Source organism: Mustela nigripes, chromosome 3, assembly GCF_022355385.1.
Source record: "Mustela nigripes isolate SB6536 chromosome 3, MUSNIG.SB6536, whole genome shotgun sequence".
NCBI lineage: Eukaryota > Metazoa > Chordata > Mammalia > Carnivora > Mustelidae > Mustela > Mustela nigripes.
The window spans coordinates 104,007,911-104,028,861 of record NC_081559.1 but is presented as its reverse complement, the minus strand read 5'-3'; the positions used below and the strand labels follow the sequence as shown (position 1 = coordinate 104,028,861).

Sequence of the window (20,951 nt, the reverse complement as noted above, 5' to 3'; positions counted from 1 at the left end):
AAGTGGCTGCTCAGATAACCCCTTGGCAGCTCTTATACAGCCTTGTTCTCCCAGGATGCGCTTGGAGCCCCATCTGTCTGGTTCTGACTTAGAGTGAACCATCATCAGCCTTTTCACGCTCTTGAATTGTTTCATTTATGGGTTTACCAGCTTTGTGCCTAGTGCTGGATGACACAGGAAGAGTCGTTTATTACGGGCATGCTGTGAAAACCCAGGGCCAGGGTGTGAAGATGAAACTGGGGCCTATTTTCCAGATTGAAATCAGGCTATTTATAATTGATGATCTTATTTTCTCCAGATGCCTTTTGTTTGTGTTTTTATGACAAAGGTGTCCTCTTTGTTTTGTTTTTTCATTTATTTTACTCCTACAAAACATTTTTGTAAAACAAGTTTAATGAAAGTTTTGACCAAAATATGCAATTGTCTGTTACATAAATTAATCAAGCGTTCTTTTTCCAGGCAGCACAAATTGTGCTGATCTCTCTGTTTGAATTGAACACTCCTGAATTTACCATGTTACTTGGTGCCTTGCCAAAAACATTCCAGGATGGTGCCACCAAACTCCTGCATAACCACCTCAAGAATGCTAGTAACACCAGTGTGGTGAGTGCTCGGTCACAATTGGTACCTACCTCTGTACCGATCATGACCTCTGCTAATCCCTGGTCTGGACATGCCCTGAGAAAAGGGCCAGCTTTCTTGTTCTCTTTTAGTAGACTGTGGGCATCTGGAGGGTGGGGGCCGTGTCTGATACTGCAGTGTTCCCAGGGAATGAATGAACTTAGTATTTAAATATGGCTTTTTTCGTACATGAGGTTCTTTTTTTTTTTTTTTTAAGATTTTATTTATTTATTTGACAGAGAGAAATTACAAGTACACTGAGGCAGGCAGAGAGAGAGAGAAGGAAGCAGGCTCCCTGCTGAGCAGAGAGCCCGATGCGGGACTCGATCCCAGGACACTGAGATCATGACCTGAGCCGAAGGCAGCGGCTTAACCCACTGAGCCACCTAGGCGCCCGTACATGAGGTTCTTTAATCAGTTAATTTTTACTTGTTCACTGACTCCTTTATTCATTAGTTACTTTCTTTGTATGTAAATTACATATAATTACTTACTTTCTTTGTATGTAAAGGTGGAAGTGCTCAGTTTGTGTCTGTCACTCTAGCACAGCTGACATCAGTCATTCAGCTTCAGAAACCCCTATGTGACAGCCATTTTGGAAGTATTTGCACTTAAAGTTGGCCTTAATGATTCCTTTAAAAAAAAAAAAAGTTACCCCAATTGTGCCACCTTTGCTTTTTTATTTACATGTGGGTTAAAAAGCTAAGGGGGGTACACCCGAGTGGCACAGTCGGTTGAGCATCTGACTGGGTTTCATTCAGGTCGTGATGTAATGGTCATGAGTCCGCTTGGGATTCTCTCTTTTCCTCTCCCTCTGCCCCTCCTGCTCATGTTCTTGCTCTCTAAAATCAATCAATCAATCAATCAGTCTTTAAAAAAAACAAAAAAACAAAAAATGGAAGAAGAAAAGTAAACCTAAGGGAAAGGGGGCGCTGTAATCTGTGTTTAGCTCTCAAATAAATGATGCTTATTCTTTTTCACACAAGGGCTCTCCGAGCAATACAATTGGCCGAACTCCCTCCCGACACACCAGCAGCAGGACCAGCCCCCTGACCTCACCCACCAACTGTTCCCATGGGGGCCTGTCTCCCAGGTAATGCCATTTCAACAAACGTGAAGAAACCAAAGCACCCAAGTGTCTGTCCAGCCTATTTCTAGGACTTTAGACCAAGCTTAATACCAAAAAATGGGTGGGTATTAGGAGACCATGGGTTTCTAGTCCTCACCCAGATCTTAACTGTGTATGGCAAAATGGCCAGTTTGTGCTGAATGTTCTCAGAGATTCTTCCAGCTCTGAGCACTCCCTAGTATCTTAAAATTTTAAAGCTATATTTACGTTTATTACTGTTGCATATACAAACCATTTAGAAATTCATCACCTAGTCTGTAAGTGCTAGGAACACCTGAAGGTATTTGTCGTCTAAATAAAATAGTCCACACATAGCCTGCGGTAGTTCTCCAACCACGCAGCTGTTCCAGGCGTAGTTGCTGTCATCATGGGCTCACGTCTGAAGCAGACTGCTGCTCTGGAGAAGTATTAAGAACCTGAGAGCTAAAATTGGATGAGCACTTTCAGACTTCCATGGGGTCCATGCAAACATTGGTTTATAGAGTCTGAGACTGTGACTTAAAATAACAAAAATGCTTCCCCATCTACCCACAGCCCTTGGAAGTCTCTGCAGGTGACCCCCTGGCATGTTTTGGAGCGGCCTCACATAGAGTAGTGGCCCTAAAGGCCAGACTTCTTAGTCCCCGGACCTGTGAGGGTCATACATGCTATGTTTGTTTACCAGAAGTCCAGAGCTTTGCAATTCCTGGCTACAGGGATCAAGCGGCTATGTCTTAAGGGTTGTTGACACCAAGATGATAAGAAAATATAAGTGCCTTTAAATTTATTTTAGATTTTTAAATGATCAAGAATTTCCCAAAATCATCCATTCTTACCAATAAAGTTCTTTTCAGTTCTTCAATTTGTCATATAAATATTTGGAACATGTCTAAAGTGTTTTTCTATTGGTAAAACAAAATATGTTGTATACTTACAGTATGCTACTGCTTATATTGCCTTATTTCTAGTCCTAAATCCCATTGGTACTATATATTTGGATAGAATGATGTCACGTCTCCAAGTTTGGTCTGTGTTATGAGGCTGTTAGCAGGCTATTATAATTAGATAGTTGAGATCAGAAGCGAATGAAAAATAAGTGTGACTGAGGCTCAACGAACTATTGTTTTTTGGGTTAATAACTGTATCTAAAGTATATACTTTATAGGGTCCAATGTTAACAGTAAAATCAGAGTTCTCTTTCTTGGGGTGAAAGGCAGGGGAAGGATTTTGTGGAAAACTTGAATGCTCTGTAAATAGTTGCTTTTGACTAGAAGTAATACTTCTGCACCATTAATTGAGAAATCTACTCTTCCATAATATACAGTTTGTATTTCTTATCTTTTGGTTATTTCATTATTAGTGTGGCACATTCTTTAAGTAATAAGCAAAAGGTAAAACTCAAGACTTTTATTACTCTCTGTGCTGCTAGTCTAAGGAAAAGACTGGTGGAGACCACTAGCATAATCCATCAGTGCTAAGAATTAGCTCAGTATTAATTTTCACTTGATCCCCAGATTATTAAAAAATTTATTTTTCCAATCACCATTTATTTTTAGTTGGCCTGGTCTTAACTTTTACTGTCAGGGTTACTGGTCAGTAGAAGAAAAGAAGAGGTTTATTAATATTAATACCATTTTCAAGAATAAGGCCAAGTGTGACCTGTTTTCTTGCCAACAAATTTCGCTTTAGGGAATTATTTAATTTTATGGTCTCTTTTTATTTTTTAAACGAATGTGCCCTCAGTCATGGCATATCTACCCAAATGGCCTTAGTCAACAACTTAATTAAACTCAGGAGAAGTGATTTTTCTCACAACTAAAACCGTCCAGAAGTAGGAAGAATTGCCTCCTGTCATTATATCAGTGGGAGTATTCAAGTAGGCCACATACTTTCACCAGGAAAGTTAAAAAAGCTATGAACTCTTGTACTAGATAGGAGAATGGAGTATGTTACTACCCCATTCCTGAGGAGATGATAGACAAGTGCCACCACGTATAATCTCAGAGGTTTTTCTCATCAGTGTTCTTGAAGCATTTACATTCTGTGAGCTGTCATTCTTTCAAATCATCTTAAACATATGTGAATTTTTTATTCTTAAGGGGAAAAGTTGTTACCAATTGTCTCTTTTCAATCTAATTTTTTGGCATCAAAACGAACTAGTGTTTTTATAGTCCAGAAACTCTACACTCAAATTGTGGTGTGTTAATAAGGAAATATTCTAAAATGATAAGCAAATCTAATTTGATAGTAAAAATGAACCCTAGGGAGGAAGTTGTTTTTATCAACCCAATAATCTTAGAGAAAATCATAGCATGTTAAACCTTTTTAGAGCATCCCATTAATTGCTTTGTGTGTGTGTGAGGGAAGAATTACTCCTTATTCCCAGCTAGTAAACAAATACTACTGGGTATTTAGAGAGGAGATTTCTCATCATTAAACACATGTGTATTTTTTAGCTCATTTTACCCAGTGTGATTTGTGTTAAATGAAACACAAGAGTTGCAAGGGGCTTCAGAAATCGCATGATATCCATTCCTTTTGAGATCAGAAAGTAGACAGTTCTCGCCCCCATCTGCTATGCATTCTTGGCAAATGTGTTGTAGAGCAGAATGACACTAAATAGATCACCTGTTCCCCCTATTAATAAAGGGTGATTTTAGGTGGATTTTACAATCCATTGCATTGGAGGGTCAAGATTTTCCATAGAAGCGAAGTGGGGATTAACTGGGAGACCAGCCTCCCATCAGCAGTGGGAGATGGTGGTACATCTGCTTATGCTACCTGTCAGCAGAGCTCCAGCCTAGATGGCTGCCCGATTTCCTCCCGTTACCTCACCCCAACTCAGTGTGGGACTCAGAGAAGGTCTGTGGGCCCTCGGATGCCGTGGTGACCTCTCATCTCCACACTTACTGACCTCACAAGAAGAGACCACAGCTGTCTTTGGCAGAGACAAGCTCATGGGACCAGGATGATGGCTGGCCTCAGGCAGTGCTGCTCCCTGAGAATGTGGTCTCTGATGCCACAACTCCACCCCGGGCCTCAGGTCACATTTCCTGCCCGGTTGGCTCATGTTTCTCGCAGTGGCTGTGGCCCTTCTGAATTGTAGCAGCTGTTAGAAGTGTCTGCCCAGGTCTCTGTAGGCCCAGGCTTCTGAGTGACATTTATGGAGTGAGGAAGGATGCTGGTGTTCTCAGATGAGTTTTATTTCTCGTACTAGGTGATGTGAGCAGGGAATTGGGGCTTTTCGGAGACCTGGCGCTCTAGCCCTCTGGTGGTGCTGTTACTTTTTCATAAGGAAATTGCCCGTGGCAGCCTCTGATCAAGTCCTGGCCTCAGGGAGCACATCATCTCCTGCTTCAGGGCTCTGGTCAGAAAGGCATGTTCTCTGAGTCTTCCTGCTGTCGTCCCTTGGATCCCGTTGGAATTCAGGCCTGACGTTCCTCCTTTGGCTCTTTGTAAAACAATTGATTGCATTATCTGAGTCAGAAGAGTTATGCATATTTGTATGGAAGTACTCATGGTATCCTTCCCAGTGTGGACACACACAAATACACACTCACACACTCTTACACTTGGAATCTCATGATTTAAAAATGTAACACATGATTGAGATGGGAAGGAATAATGCAGCTTTATTGAGGGCCAAACTGTAAAACAAACTTTGTGCATTTTCTCTGTATGGTGAAGTATAAATTTTGCTCCAGTCAGCTTTGACAGAGCTTGGTCAAGGAAAGAGGAGATTGGAAGACACATTGGACGTTGCGTCTCCCAGTCCCCTCCTATCTCCCCTCCCCGTTGCCTTGTTTTGTCTCTCTCTGACTCTCCTCTTCTGATCACTGCAGTCGGTTGTGGGGTTGGAGTGCTGATGGCCTATCGAAGCACCCACCTCCCTTTTCTCAGCCCAACTCCATTCCCACCGCTCCCTCCCACAAGACTCTCAGGCGCTCTTACTCTCCCAGGTAACAAGCTACCTGTTTACCTTGTCTGAGGTGTCACAATATTATTGCATTTCCAGGGTCGTCTCAGGTCTTCCGAAAGCCTTTGGCTTAGATGAGCAGGAGTAGAGCCTTGGTGAGAAGTGTGAGCAGGTGCATGATCTCTGTCGACCTGCATGAGTACGGCTCCTGCTGTGTCACAGGGACAGGTGACCATTTCGCCAGCAGCCCAAATCCAGCGGCACCTACTGTAACAGGCCCAGGCAGAGCTGAGCCCCCATAAAGGCGCTGGGGCAATGCCCTGAAGTCAAGGCAGGCCACAGGGGACGATTTCCTTCGTGTTCTTTTCAGGAGGACAAGGCATACCCACTGAGAAGCAAATGAGACCTGCTCTTTCCCAGACCATCTGTGTTGCATTCAGTCCTGCCATTTATGATAGGGACTGATTTCTTGCATGATGTACTGCCATGTGGCAAGAGTCAGAGGACACAGATCCTGAAGGGAGGCCCAAGAAGTGCATTCACTGCTGCGTCTCATTGGTGTGCCCTGCCTCTAGGCAGGAGAGCAGTCGGTATTCTCACAAGCCCCTGGTTGTAGGTGATGAGGTTAATGAGTCTAGAAGGGGTGGGAGTTCCTTCAGATTTAAAACAGATGGCAAATTGGTGGGACAAAGTAGGGGCCACGGGTTTCTACAGATGTCTGTTTGAGGGTCCCTTAGGCCTTATTACGAAGGTCTAAAGGTCCAAGGCCCCCTTCCCTAGAAGGCTGCCATCGCATGAGCAGAGCATGGGGCAGGCCAGCTGTCTTTGTGCTGTGTAAGAGGAGTTTGTACCTGCTGATAGGTTAGAGTAAAAACAGAACTGAAAAAGGTCCGTTAATTCTGAATGCCTCATAGATAGCTTTTGCACAGATTTACATTCCTAATTTTGTGTCCTCAACTCAGGGAAGCTGTGCATTATTAACAAAGTCAACCACATGTTTTAACAACATCTTTCTTTCGAAACTCTTACAGCTTTAAAAGTAGCTTCTCAAGTGTACAGAGAATCCTGTAAAGACTGTTTCTAGATACACAAGGTTAGGGCAAGGACACAGCAACAATGTGACAGCTGCTGTCGTCAGTGTTAATAAAGCAAACTTTTTTTTTAAGGTTAGCCATGCTTCAAAGTAGAAGTCCCATTTATTGACTGTGTTCCAGTACACTGACCTGTCTGCATGCCCTAACGGGCACCAAGCCTCACCACCAGCCACTCTTTCCCATCCAGCCATCAGGATCCCCTTCTGGTGGGCACCTCATTTCCAGAATCATCTTTCACACATGCACTGTAACACTGCTAATGCTAATAAGTACCTATAACTTCTGTTGACCATTGCAGGGAAAGAACATTAACAAGAGACTTTTACATTTAGAAAAACCCATCAGTTACCTACAAATAAGAGGAAATCTTTGTCTCTTGCTTTCTGCCAGAACTGTATTGATTGCCTAACAAGGAATGAATATATCCTAATTCCGTTTCTGGTATCTTTTCCCTATGAAATGACAAAGTGGAAAATCTTAGAAGGCAAACTTCCTGTCTCAACTGTCTCCATTCTTGGAGAGCTGACCTCATGCACCTCCCCATCCACGATATGGACCCATTACAACAGGGGAAGTCCAGAGCTCTCTTCTGCCTCAGTATTGAGTAACGTGGCCTGACCTTGGGTCGGTGACTATTGCCTGCTTGAGCAACTCTTCCTAAATTCTAAGGAAATCTTTCTGGGATCTAATTGCAGTGTTTATAGAAGGCCAGGAGCTGGCCTTTAACCTAAAGGTTTATGTCTCTGAGCTAAAGCAAAACAGTATGGGGGCAAGTGACAGACCGGGGTGTCCCTAAGCAAGCCTCTTCCGACAGGTAAAGTCGCCGCATCCCTCTTGCTGTGCTCCCTTACGTTCTGCTGCCTGGGAGCATGGCATCGGTGATCCCCAGTGACTGCTTTCATAGGAATTTCCTTTTTCCCCCTAAAAAATGAGGGCTCATGAGCACTGATTTGGGGAAAAAAGCAAATGCCAGGACATTAAACTAGCAAAGAACGTAGCATTACCTGTTTCCTATTAGAAAAAAAACAACGCTATCTCTCACCTGGAGCTCACGGTTTTAGCTTCGTACCAAGGAGATACTTCAGACCTCAAACTAGTGAGTCCAAAGGAAGTGTCACCACTGGTTACACTGGGTCATGCACGTGTATTCCTCATTGTTAATTGAAAGTAAGAGGGAGGAACATTAACTGGACATTAATTAGGATCCTTTTATTATTTTGAAAAGGGCTACTGTAATGCTAAAGTTGTGTGAACCAAAGTGACATATTTTAAGACCACTCAGGTTACGAAAAATGAGATGAATTATGTGAAAGCTAACGTTATCTGAAGCGACATATGGAAAATAATATTGTGACATCCCTTAAAAAGCTGAACGTTCTGCCAGACTTCCTCTTGTCCATCTGTCATTCTTTCCGGGTTTTTTTTTTTTTTCCTTTCCTTTTGCATGGGCTATGCTGTTATTTTTGGTTGTTGTGATTAAAAGTATTTTAAGGCATCTTTTTCCATCTCATATGCATATTTTTTTTCGAATCATATTCTGTTTTTATATATAAAAAATAGTGTACTGGCCAGATGTATAAATGCCTTTGTTCCCACATAAGCTGGCATTGTGTTGTTCTAGAAAGGCGGGTCCGGGAGCTGCAGTGCTTCTCATGCTTTCTTCACATTAAAGGGATGTTGCCTTTATGGACAGATAACCTTATGAACTTAGCAGGGGTTGAAATCTCTTGAATTCTGTTCAAGTGTTTTATTCCACCTCCTGTCAGTATACACATGGAATTTTAGCTGTGAACGTGTTCATTCACATTTCTTTTGTGTTTGATGCCAGAGCCAGTCTTTGAGTTGGCGTGTATTTTTGTGAACTCTCCAAGTACAGATGGAGCATGGATTTTCTTTCATTCATCACAGAAGAAGAATGGGTGCTATCTGGGCGAGTGTTGAAATTATAGGTAAATAGCTTCCATCTCTGAAGGGCGAGTTCAGATGCTGTGCCCCAGCACAACCTGGTCAGCCTTGGAAAACACTTGGATCATTACAGCCTCAGCCAGTAGAGGTCTGGCTACACCCAAGGGAGAACTGTGCAAATCTTGTCTTGCTCATCTACCCAAACCTTTTAAAAAAGAGAAGAAAAGGTGGGGTGCGGGCTTAGTAAGTATTACTTGTTTTTAAGTTACAGGAGACTTAACCTCTTTTGAGAACGTACAGGATTGGCTGTTGCCCAGAAGAGAGGTTCCTGCCTGCAGGTGTCTGGGTTCAGTTCCTTCTCTTGAAGATGGCAAGAGTGCTTTTCTTTAGTCTTTATAGTGTTGTTAAATGCTTGCTTATGTACAGCCAAGGACTTTGAGTGTCCCCGAGCCATCCTCAGGATAGCTTAAGACTTCCTGTAAGTTCCATCAGACTGACTCACCTGATCTTCTTTTGACATTTTCTTAAAACAAGTGATACTTAAACTAACACAGGTTTTTTTTTTTTTTAACTTGTCCTTGGTCAACTGTTGCTTCTTGTCTTGCTTTATACTATGCTTTGTCCTCTACTTGTCTGTGATATTCTCAGTGAGGGACCGTGGTGGATTTTGTTCTCAGGACCTGTTCAGCATACTTTTCGGATCTCTAAATCCTACTTATCGACACACTGCTTTACACCCAAAGGCTCTTGGGGACTTTTTCTCTGTTTCGTGTTTTGCTCTGTGTAGCCACTGAAGGAACAAGAGTTAACATCACTTTTCTGTAAGGGACAAATATTTCTTGCTTTTTGAAATACTTGCAGACATCCATCTAGGAATGTGACTCTTCTATAAAAGGTGTTTTTATTCTAAAACACATAAACATAAGCATGTTGGAAGAGTTGGTATTCACAGCAAGCGCCTGGGTTAGATGGCAGGAGAGGTGGTCGGGAGCCCTCCGGTAGGGTGGATCTGATTTGGAATTGTTTTGGAATGTAGAGTTTTATTTCACAAGTTTCTAATACCAAGCATAACCCCGTCTTTATGAGGTCATTTGCTTTGCTCCTCTGAAACTGGCTTGTAATACTAGCTTTAGTTTGAAATGCCTGTTCCTCATAATCTGTTTGTACATTTGAGACCAGTAACAACCAGACTCCTTGTTTCCATCTTCAAGATATGAAAGTTATTTTTCCACTTTCATTACCTCGTGCATTGTCACCAGTTGTCACCCTTTGAGTTGTTGCATTCTCGTGGTTATTGCTGTTCCCCACTGGTTCTTACCGAGTGCCGATGTAGTGCATTTGGGGCCTGGGTTGACAAAGAACAATTGTCCAGTGGTGGTGCCCTAACAGAAGGTGTCTCCTTTTCATTCCAAGTCACCTAAAGATACAAAACAATAATCACATCTTATCCATAAACCATTGGAAGTAATTTATGCCCATAGCTCATATTTGTTCATATGTTTCAATTTAAGAAATACACTGTTTTTGATCTTTAGCATGCTGGAGTATGATACAGAGAACCTGAACTCTGAAGAAATTTATAGTTCTCTGCGTGGAGTTACAGAAGCCATTGAAAAATTTAGTTTTCGAAGCCAAGAGGATCTGAATGAGCCAATTAAACGAGATGGCAAGAAGGAATGTGATATTGTAAGTATCCCCAGGCCAGCAGAGAACGATACTTCAATTAAGTGATAATTCTGAAGATTGGCCACTGTGAATACTGAACTGTATCTTGTAGTTAGAATAATACTATTTTAAGAGGCCCAAGGCAACTTTATAAAATTTTGAGTAACCCTCAGCTGTCTGTGAAAAATGTAAACTATCTTTTTCTCCCCAGTTTGATTTTGTTTATCCTGGACATATTTTTGTTCTTGTGACATGATCAAAATAATAGGTCAGAATCGGACACCAGCATGGCTTTCTGGGAGCTCTAGTCTCACGCAGAGGCAGGCAGATCAGTGGGAAATTGTGGTGTGGCGGGAAGTAGTCAGGGCTCAGCACTGGAGAGATACACTGGGGCAGTCTTGGTGCTCAGGAAAGGTCAATGGGATCCTCGGAGCTGCGTGAAGCAAAGGGTCAGAGGGAGTTTGGACGGATAGGAAGGGGCCCTTGTGTTTGGCATGATTTCCCTTTGCAGGTGGCTGAAGTAGAAAGAGCGGGTGTGTCTTGTTGGTGGCAAGGTTTGGGGAAGAGGCTGCAGCGGTTGGCTCAGGAAGGGCATTGACACCCAGGGGACTTTTCTGCCGGTGTCTTAACTGTACTCTGAGGTCACTAGAGAGTCTTTATAGGGTTTTTAACCAGGGAAATGGCATGGTCACACTTATATTTTAGAAAGAATGCTGTCACTTTGAGATGGAGGATGACTCTGGAAGACGTAGGGTTGGGTAGGACAGCGCTGAAATACTAGAGTCTGAAGTCTCTGCCTAGGACTCTAAAGTGCTGGGGAAGTTGAGGGAGTTAATATTCTAGAAAGAGAGGAAAAACATTTGTCAGTCCCTTTAGAACATAATGAATTCAGTTTTGAATACATGTAACTTGAGGGACCTGTGGAATATCTAAGCATGCATATCCCGTAGGCCTTTGCAGAAAGCAGTCTGGAGTTTCGGTTGGCTGTTCAGGCTGGGGATAGAGATTTGAGAGGCATTGACTAGTTGCTTGATGATAACTAAAAAGTGAGTGAAAGCGACCCATTAAAGGGTAAGGACAAAATCCTAAGGTGCAGCAACACTAAGGGAAAGACGGAAGAAAAGGAGTTGGAAGAAAAGCTATAGGTTATTGTGTGGGAGGCCGGGATAGTGTGGTATCTGGGAATTTAAGGGAAACTTTTGGGAAGGACATTCTAGCCAAAGAGATGTGGAGTGAAAGGGCTCCACTGGATTTTTTTTTCTATCTGCATTAAATATGATAAAGTGGAAATTGAATTATTGAGCAGGTTCAAAATTCAGCCTCTTAGCTGCTTGATGACCAGAGTGTTAGCGAAGAAGCTGGAGGGGATATAAAAATGCATTAAGCGTGAAAGATTTGGGAACCGGTATGTCTTTTTGGCCTGATAAGTGCCTCAGTCTAATAAGACAGACATCCGTAAGGATGAAAGTCAGATCCACTGGGAAAATGGTTCCCAAAGCAGAGATGAAAACATTCAACATGTGGGAGGAAGCCCGTCCTTGGGAGTGATGACAGAAATACAGTAAACCCTTTGAGGTTCCATTTTATGTCTAAATTGTTCCACTTCATTTCAAAGAGAAATTAAAATATTTAATGCGAGAAAGGATATAGGGAACTAGTATAATATTGGTGGCACGGGAACTTGATATAGTTGCTTTGGAGCTTAATAAATTACATTTAGCCTAAGTGATATTGATACACATAAATATATACACACATACGTATCTTAAAGAGAGACAGAGCGTGTGAGTGGTGGTAGGGGGTGTGTTAGGGGGTGAAGGCACAGGGAGAGAGAATCTTAAGCATTCTCCACACTTAGCTTGGAACCCAACATGAGGCTTGATCTCATGACCCTAACTAAGATAATGACCTGAGCCAAAACCAAGAGTCAGACACTTAACCAACGGAACCACCCAGGCACCCCTCAGCTTAAGTGATTTTAAGTTTCTTATCCTTTACCCAGAAATCTAACTTCTGGCAATCTAAGCTAGATGAGAAACTCAGCAAAAGGAAAGGAAGTTATTATATACAGTGCAATTTGTCTCAGCATTATCTGTAACAAAAGCCAGAAATATTAAAAAACAGAAGGGGAATAGTTGAGTAAATCTTACTAGAACACAAATGGAAATAGTGGTATGAGTAAACATTGTGATTACAAACACTATTTATGTGAGACATTCTTATAGTGCGAGGAAAGCAAAATATATGGTTGTGTGTACTCAGTGATTCCCATCTGGTACAATCTGCGAGAAGACAAGGACCGGGATAATACACAAGTTTAAAAATAAGATCTTTCGTTTTACTTTTTGTTAAAAGTGATTAGAATTAGGATGGTTTAGCTTTATTTTGAAAATGTCTGAAGTTTTTTGAATCCTTTCTCTGTTTCTAAGTTCTTTCGTTATAATAATAATATGTGTTTTACTTTGAGAAGAGAGTTACAAGGAGAAAAAAATTAAATCATCCATGAATCATTTCCCTATCATGAAGAAAGCCCAAAGTCTTAATTTATTCAGCTCTACCCATGTGTTGTATATCCTTTTTACATCTTAACAGTTAGTAGGACATCTTTTTTGATGGTGTTAAAAACCAGATGCATCCCAGCAGTTCCACTAGGTGTATGTTCAAAAGAAAACAAGGGACTGGAACAGATACTTGTACCACAGTGTCTATAATAGTATCATTCACAGTAACCAGATGATGGAGAAGCAGCCAAATATCCAACAGATAAATGGATAAGCAGAATGTGATAGATGCGTCCCGTGGAGTATTATTCAGCCATAAAAAGGAAGGTGATATTGACATGTTACAACATGAATGGACCTTGATTAGGCGAAGTGACATAGTGACGTACGCAGATACTGTATGAGTCCACTTCCATGAGGTACCTCGAGTAGTCAGATTCAGAGACAGAAAGTAGAATAGAGGTGACCCGGGCCAGAGAGGGCAGGGAGTTATTGTTTAATAGGTGCAGAATTTTGGTTTGGGAAGACCAGAAGGTTTGCCTAACAGATAATGTAGTCGTCATGGTTATACAGCATTGTGACTGTCTTTAATGTTATTGCATTGTACACCTATGATATAAATGATTAAAATGATCTATGTATGTTTTGCCACAATTTTAAACTGGCTTTTTTGCCACAGTTTTTTAAAAAAAATGCTTAAGCATAAGGTGCTGTATCTTGTCAGAAGCAAAAGTCAGACATGTGCCACAGGAGTCCCCAGTGTGTCCCGCCTCCTGGAGACAGCTCCAGCATCGTCACACAGTCCGATGGCAGGGGTGAGGAGAGTGAGGTTTTGTTCCTGGTGGCCTGTCCATGCTAGTTGTGTTACAGTGACGCCCTGCAAAGGAAACCAGACAGGCCGGGGCTCCTCGGAGAAAGGACCCCCTGGGAGAGAGGGGGTCATCAGGAACAAGGGCCAAAGGCCTCAGGGGTTTGATTTGTTAAGGACAAGTCTCAGTATATGTTAGGAAGAAAAAGTTTCAGGAAATAGCCACAAAGCCTTTTCTTTGACCCAGCATAAAGCCCAGCTGAGAGTCACAGGTGTCCAGGGGGTGACGTGCCTCCCAGCTAAAAAGTTCTCCAGTGCTAAAGATTAGTAAGTGTTGTTTGGCTTTGGGGGGCGATACATGCAAGGATATCCTGGAGGGTTGGGCTGCTTTAGATCTGTGGTGGTAATCAGGGAAGCACTAGCTTGGTGTGTCAGGGCTTTGCTGAGGAATCCCTGCTGTTCATGAAGAAATGGTGGGCAGCAGTGCCGGCACACCGGATTCCTGGAGAAATGTTCGAGTAAAAGTCTTCACCAAGTACAAAGTAAAACACACTTTACGTGTAAATGAGTGAATGAAGGGGTTTCATTGTTGGGTTCCTGCTAAGGTTGTTTATGAATTAGATGTTTGCAGATTAAGATCCTAGTAACTATCCTTTGGTTGGTGGCCAGAATTCACGTGCGAAATCTGACTCTCCTAATATTCTGAAAAGTGGAAGGAAGAGTTTGTTGAAAGTCCTCAACAGGAAATGACCATGTGCTGTGCTGCAGGTGTCCCGTGATGGTGGAGTTGCCTCGCCTGCCACTGAAGGCCGGGGCGGCAGCGATGTGGTGGAGGGAGGCAGAACAGCTCTGGATAACAAGACGTCCCTCCTCAACACCCAGCCTCCCCGTGCCTTCCCAGGGCCCCGGGTGCGAGACTACAATCCGTACCCCTACTCCGACACCATCAACACCTATGACAAGACAGCCCTGAAGGAGGCCGTGTTTGATGATGACATGGAGCAGCTTCGAGATGGTTCGTCTTTCTTTGCGTGATTCCCACCCCCCCCCTTGGACCCCAATCCAAAAGTGCTTTCTGTGGGGCTCTCTCCTCTTGTCAGAGCAGCTCCAGGCCTACAGGCCCTACGGGGTCTGTTCTGGTTAGTTGCTCACTCAGCAGCTCCTCACTGAGCTCCTACCTTGTGCTTAGTTAGCCATGGAAGGCACAGCCGTGAGCAGAAGTAGGCATGGGGTCTGCCCTCCGGAAACTTACAGCCTTCTCACAGAGGCAGTTGTGAAGTAGGAGTCACACAGCTGACCTAAACTTGGAGCTGTCCCACTGTGGTGAAGGCAGGTCAGCTGTGCCTATGAGGGAGGGCTCTGCCGTGGAGCCGGGGCTTGAAGAAGCCGGAGATTAGAAGCACGAGGGCAGTAGCAGTTAGCTACTACTATTGGGGGGCAGAGGGCCCTGCTGTGCACTCTCCCAGCCCTGAGCTATGGAAGTAGGATCCTGTATGGAAGTACGACCACTGAGAGGCTCTCTTCTTCTGTCACTAGCGTTTTAACCAGGTCTACCTGAAGCTGCTTTGGGTTGACTTCTGTCCTCTGGTTTGGAGCAAAGCAAGCTAGCATATACTGAGCTCCTGTACCACGTGCTTGCTGCTGAACTCAGTGTTTTACCTATATGGCTAATGAGATAGAGGGCTTATTCCCATTTCACAGATCAGGAAACTAAGGGTTTGGAAAGGTTAAATTACTTGTCCCAACTATACTTGGTAAAGAACAGAACTAGTCTGCTGTCTTGTTTTGCTGTCTCACATTTGTGTTAAGACCAGTGTCCATGATTGAGTAATAAGTGAGTGAAGTATGCGATGGTATGATGGTGTTTTTATCAGGAGCTTAATTATTTCCTTTTCACCTGATTGTCACGTTCACTTCATAGTCATTTTTTTGAGGTTATATGTATCCGCTCTGTTCTTAAGACGTTTGTTTTGTGTTTTTATTTTGAATGGAGAATTAAATCAGAACCCTAAATTAGAAGTCTAAACAGTTAGCATTCACTGTGTGTCATGAAGTTTGTAGCTTGCTGGGGACAAGGTGGCAGATGAGACACAGTCCCTGGCCTCAGAGAATTCAAGATCTGTCAGGGGAAACAGACTTATCACAATGGCCCTGGAAAGGGGGGGTGCCACACTAGCGCAGATGCTGGTTTCAATGGGGACACATAAGAAGGAGGACTGGGGGGCACCTGGCTGACTCCCTGGCTCAGTCAGCTTAGTGTGCAGCTCTTAATCTCAGGGTCGTGAGTTCAAGCCCCATGGTGGGTGTAGAGCTTGCTTAGAAGAAGAAAAAAAAAGGAGGAGGAGGAAAGCCAGTGCTCTTGCAATGGCTTTAGTGATGGGACCCGAAGATAGCAATGAAGTCCTTCAGTCATTTGAAGGCACATCCCCTGGCTGTTATCTGCTGATCACCAGTGGGTAGCCCCTCCGGAGATTCCCAAGGAATCGCAGTGGTGTTTCCTGGGCCATAGGCCAGTGGTATGATGGTTAGTATGAATCATGCTTTCATGGAGTAGGGTGCTGTTTCCTTTCACTGCTCGTAGAATTGATAGCTCATTTAACTTAACCCATTTGTAGGTCTCATTTAAGATAGAACAGAGATTGGGGTGGATGTTGGTTGTTATCTATTTACCGACTGTATACTGAAAGGCTCAAAGAGAAATGTGAGAATGCAGTGGGGGAAAGATTGAGTTCTTTAACATTTCAAACTTCCTGTGTGTGTGTTTCCTTACCTTAGATGCCTTAAGAGATATATATATGCAAAATCAAATTTAAGTAGTTTCTAATGATTTGTCTTTGCATTTTCATCCTTTCTATTGAAAGGGAATGTTCAGAGTTGAGGTCTTGAAAGAACATGGGAAGAGGAAGGATGTCTTTTTTGGTTAAAGTCCTGCAAGTAATTTTGCTAAGTGATCTTGGCGATCTGTGACTAGACAGTCCATGAATAGTCTAAACATCTTGACTAGTATCTGTTTGCTCTGCTGGTTACTAAGCTCTGGACATTTGGGCAGGGAAGAGATGTGAGAGGACCAGATGTGATGTGAGGAGGGCCCTGAGGTGATCAGATGTGCGTGCTCTGGTGTGTGTGGCAGCGGGGGGGCGGGGGGGACTATCAGGCAGCGGCCTGACTTAGGGCTCCTGCAGTGGGGGTAGACTTGGGGGAAAGAAGACCATTGAGGAGAGATTATTAGATGGCTCCCTCTGTTTGTCTGAAATAGGAGAGGGCAAAAGATGGTAACGAAGTGTAAAGACACTGCTGTCAGTACTTGCCGCCTGTTCACACATCTCTGTCTTCATAGCTGGGGAGGCGGCCTGCAGAAAGCGAAGAGTGAGGTGGTTCAGGGTGGAAGGCATGGCAGCAGGGACGAGGAGCTGCCTCTGGGAGAGCGGGAAGCCGGCGGAGGGGATCTGAGCAACCCCAGCGGCACGTCCACCGCCGGGGTTTCCCTTGGGATGGGACTTGGGATGTGACTTGTTTCGGTGTCTCCCCAGTGCCCATTGACCATTCGGACTTGGTGGCTGACCTTCTGAAAGAGCTGTCCAACCACAACGAGCGAGTGGAGGAGCGGAAAGGCGCCCTGCTGGAGCTGCTCAAGATCACGCGCGAGGACAGCCTGGGCGTGTGGGAGGAGCACTTCAAGACCATCCTGCTCTTGCTGCTGGAGACGCTTGGGGACAAAGACGTGAGGCACCTTCCTCATCTTATGCTTCCCCCCTTCCCAGGGGACAGGCTATGGCGTCCTGTTCTCCTTGAGTGTGGCGTCAGCTTTACTTTCTGTGTTGTGCCTACTGTTTACATCAAAACATTGTTCAGATATCTTCTGAGCAGCAGTTCGTGAGGTCATGTTTTGGTCAGAGGCCCCGTTCCTAGATTATTAGATGCAGGTTTTTATTGTAATCAGGATTATAGGACCTGAGGGAAACGTGTTCCTGCTTCAGGTTACTTTGTCTTATATAGAATTTCTTACGACTTTGTTAGCATGGAATTTTTTTTACAATGAGCTTTCTTCTGTATGAATGTTAAGTTTCATATGTTAATTGATAAGGAGACAAGTTCATTTTTTAAAAGACCCTGCTAGATGCTGCCTTCCATGAAATTCTGTGTAGGTTCAGCCCTGCATATGTGAGCAATTACAGTGGTCTTCATTGGTCAAGCAGCTAGTTCTGAAAGTGTGGATTAGTTTCTATTATCTTCTTTATTATTTTTAAAACAAAAAACCCTCTTCACCCTGTGACATTTAAACATGGCCCACAAGGCATTTGTCCCGTGCCAGGTCTGTAACCCGCCCATGGCACCACGTAGATGACTGCCAGGAGGGAGCTGCCTAGTCGGGGCCCTGCCCTCTCCCATCTGTGTGCTGGTCCCTTACATGGAGACAGCAGTAAACATTGGGAATTGTCTGAATTACACTCTAGAAGTGAAAGTCCATCTCTGTACCGGGCTTTGTGTAGGCTGGCGGAAACAGCAATGCAGTAGGTGTGGTGAAGAGCTCAGGGCCAGGACTGGGTGGATTCGGTGGAGGCTCAACACGGCCCCTGGTACAGGTCATGCTCAGGGCCCTGTTGGTGGTGACTTTGTTGGGAGACGGGTGCACATGGGCTGCGGAGTGTCGTGGTGACTGATTTCTTTCTGATGCTTGGTGTTAATGGGTTGGTATGCTAGTAGAAGGACAGTGACGAAAGGGCTGAATTAACTTCCCTGCAGCCGAGTATTGGCTGCTGAGGCCTGTCTGCTTAGTCGGGCTTTTTTGGGAGCTAAAGTGATGTCGCCGAGAGGGCAGGTGGATGGTGTGTCCGTGTGTGAACTGTACAGATGAGCGGCGGAGGATCAGGATGTACTTTTTGGCTCTGTTTGGTGTAAACCCCATTTTCTTTTACTGAGATTAGGAGTCTGTTTGAAATGGCTTTCCTCCAAGTGGTGAGACTCAGGCCGCAGACAGCTCGAGGCATATGCACATTCCCTTTCCCCGTGATCTCATCACACAGAAGGTCGGGAGTAACCACAGGGCTGCGACTCTCTCAGTCCATAGTCTTACAGGTTGTGTTGACGAAATGGTTAGATGCTTTTCACCTGCTCTTGTATACATTTTACAGAAGGGTCATTTGCCTTTTGTATATGTGAGCCTCAGGAAATCTGGAAATCCCCCCATAAGAGATGGATAATGAACTTAGATGTATCGTCCTCATTTGGTCTCATTTGGTCCTTATTTGGCTCATTCCAGAAACCTTCATCATATCCCTCTAAGTGCTCGGCCTGCGCCTATCTCATGGAGCCGGCCCCTCAGCCTGGGCCACGTAAGTGGTGTGACCTGTCAGGGTGCCAGCGAGGTGCCAGGGAAGCCCAGGGCTGGGTGCCTGGCCCTGCCTGGCGCTGCTAGCTGGCAGGCTCATTGAAGTGCTGGGTAGCATTTGCTAATGTCTTCCTTTCCTCTTGTACTCCAGCATTCCATCCGAGCACTAGCACTGAGGGTTTTACGAGAAATTCTGAGGAACCAGCCAGCAAGATTTAAAAACTACGCCGAGCTGACCATTATGAAGACTCTGGAAGCCCATAAAGATTCCCATAAGGAGGTGAGCCAAGCCTCTGGCCTCAGAGTGCTGAACAGATGGGTCTGGGGGTACAGTGAGGATGTGGAAAGAGAGGAGTGTGGCTCACTGTGCAGCCTAAGACAGGCGTAGGACAGGGAGTTGCTCCCATTGAGCTTGTCCCCGGGGCCATGACACAGGGTGAAAATCCCACTGCTGGTGTGACGGCTGAGCCTGGGGCAGCCGAGGGCCTGGTGCCACTTGGTAGGTTCCCGACTCCTTTTCCACCTGTGCAGAAACTGACCTGTTCCACTGACCTTTCCCTGAGGGATTTCTCAAGTCACTGGTTCCCATTGCTGCGGTCAAAAGAAGGGGTATAAAGCTCTGCCATTTCCTGGTGGCAGTCAGCACCTACTAGACTGGTGTTGGGAGATCAGGGTTGGCTTCGGAGACGCAGATGGGCGAGTGCTAGAAGTAGCTCTTCCTTACTCCACAACTTCACACAGGTTCTTTCGGCTTCCAAGCCTCAGTGCCCTTGTGTGTCAGATAGAGGTGGATACGGCCACAATTTCTTATGAGAATTAAATGAGACAGTCAGTGAGGGTTCCTGGTCCCTGGCATGTGGACACAGGTGCTACACCACATTGGTCTTCCTCCCTCTCCTGTCCTCTCATTGTGTCACTCTCTGCAAGATCTCAGTGAATGGAGGCAGTCATGTCATGCCTCTCCTACTAGCTCCTGAACAATTAAATGCTAGCAAACTGTCCCAGCACCTCAGATGCCTGCCGGGTAGCTGGAAGGACATGTTTCTGTGTCCTACACACTTAACAACCAGCCTTGATTGGACGTTCAGTAAATCCTTATCTACTTGCTTCCTGAATTGTCCAGCCCCCGTGGCTCACCAGTCCTTTGAGTGTCTAGAGACCTGCAAAGAAGATGGAGGGAGCTTTTCTGAATACCAGTGATCTCAGCAGCACTCTTCTGATCAACAGCACTGTGGGAAATAGGGCTATGTACTTAGAACTTCAGAAAACTTGAGTGGGTTTGACCCCAGAGTGAGACATAATCACTTGCTCAGTTCAGTGTCTCAGCTCGCATGTGACTCTCATGAGCACACTCATGGCTTAAGGGAATTGCAGTGAGAGCACTTCTTACATGTCTACAAAAAGAATCCGGACCCTAAATCGTGGTTTTCCTGTTTGGCAGTTACGTGACTGTCAAACAGTGACAGGTCTATCCTCTTGAAATCCACCCCAAAATAGCAGACTCAGCAAGGGTTGGGATCTCGTGCTCTGTCTGGGCATCTCCACGTGATGGTCGTAGCACAACACAGGGTTGTGAGTGATAGATACTGTTTACGTCTGAAATCTGGCTTGGTTGTGGATTGTGAAAATCACTCACGTTTGAACAAAACAGTTTCCATTTGCAATAACTCATTTAAAAAATGTGAGGACCAGATGAGTTAATAGAGTCAATACGATTACTTCTGAGCGAGGAAAGAGGGTCCAAAAAATGCTCTAATTTGTCAGGTAAAACATGGCAGTTATTGGCAGAACCAAGAAGCAGATCATGTGTCTCTTTTAAGGGGCAACTGGCCTGGCCCATATTGACTGGGCTTTTTTTTTTTTTTTTTTTTTTTTTTAAATTTAACCATAATAGCTTCTCCTTAATGAGAATATACATGATCAAAAAATGAAGTAAGGGGTGGCTGAGTGGCACAGTTGGTTAAGTGTCCGACTGTTGGTTTCAGCTCAGGTCATGATCCCAGG

At 44.4% G+C, this 20,951-nt stretch overlaps 1 protein-coding gene across 1 annotated transcript in view; it reads left to right on the top strand.

Annotated features, from left to right (window-relative positions):
- CLASP1 (cytoplasmic linker associated protein 1) overlaps nucleotides 1–20,951 on the top strand; it is a 268,189-nt gene that overhangs the window by 222,917 nt on the left and 24,321 nt on the right. Inside the window, exons 32-38 of the mRNA XM_059394480.1 lie at nucleotides 460–603; nucleotides 1,608–1,714; nucleotides 5,572–5,688; nucleotides 10,180–10,330; nucleotides 14,387–14,633; nucleotides 17,149–17,339; nucleotides 19,099–19,227. Of these exons, the coding sequence (XP_059250463.1) occupies nucleotides 460–603; nucleotides 1,608–1,714; nucleotides 5,572–5,688; nucleotides 10,180–10,330; nucleotides 14,387–14,633; nucleotides 17,149–17,339; nucleotides 19,099–19,227 (1,086 nt within the window). The remainder of the gene's footprint in view (nucleotides 1–459; nucleotides 604–1,607; nucleotides 1,715–5,571; nucleotides 5,689–10,179; nucleotides 10,331–14,386; nucleotides 14,634–17,148; nucleotides 17,340–19,098; nucleotides 19,228–20,951) is intronic.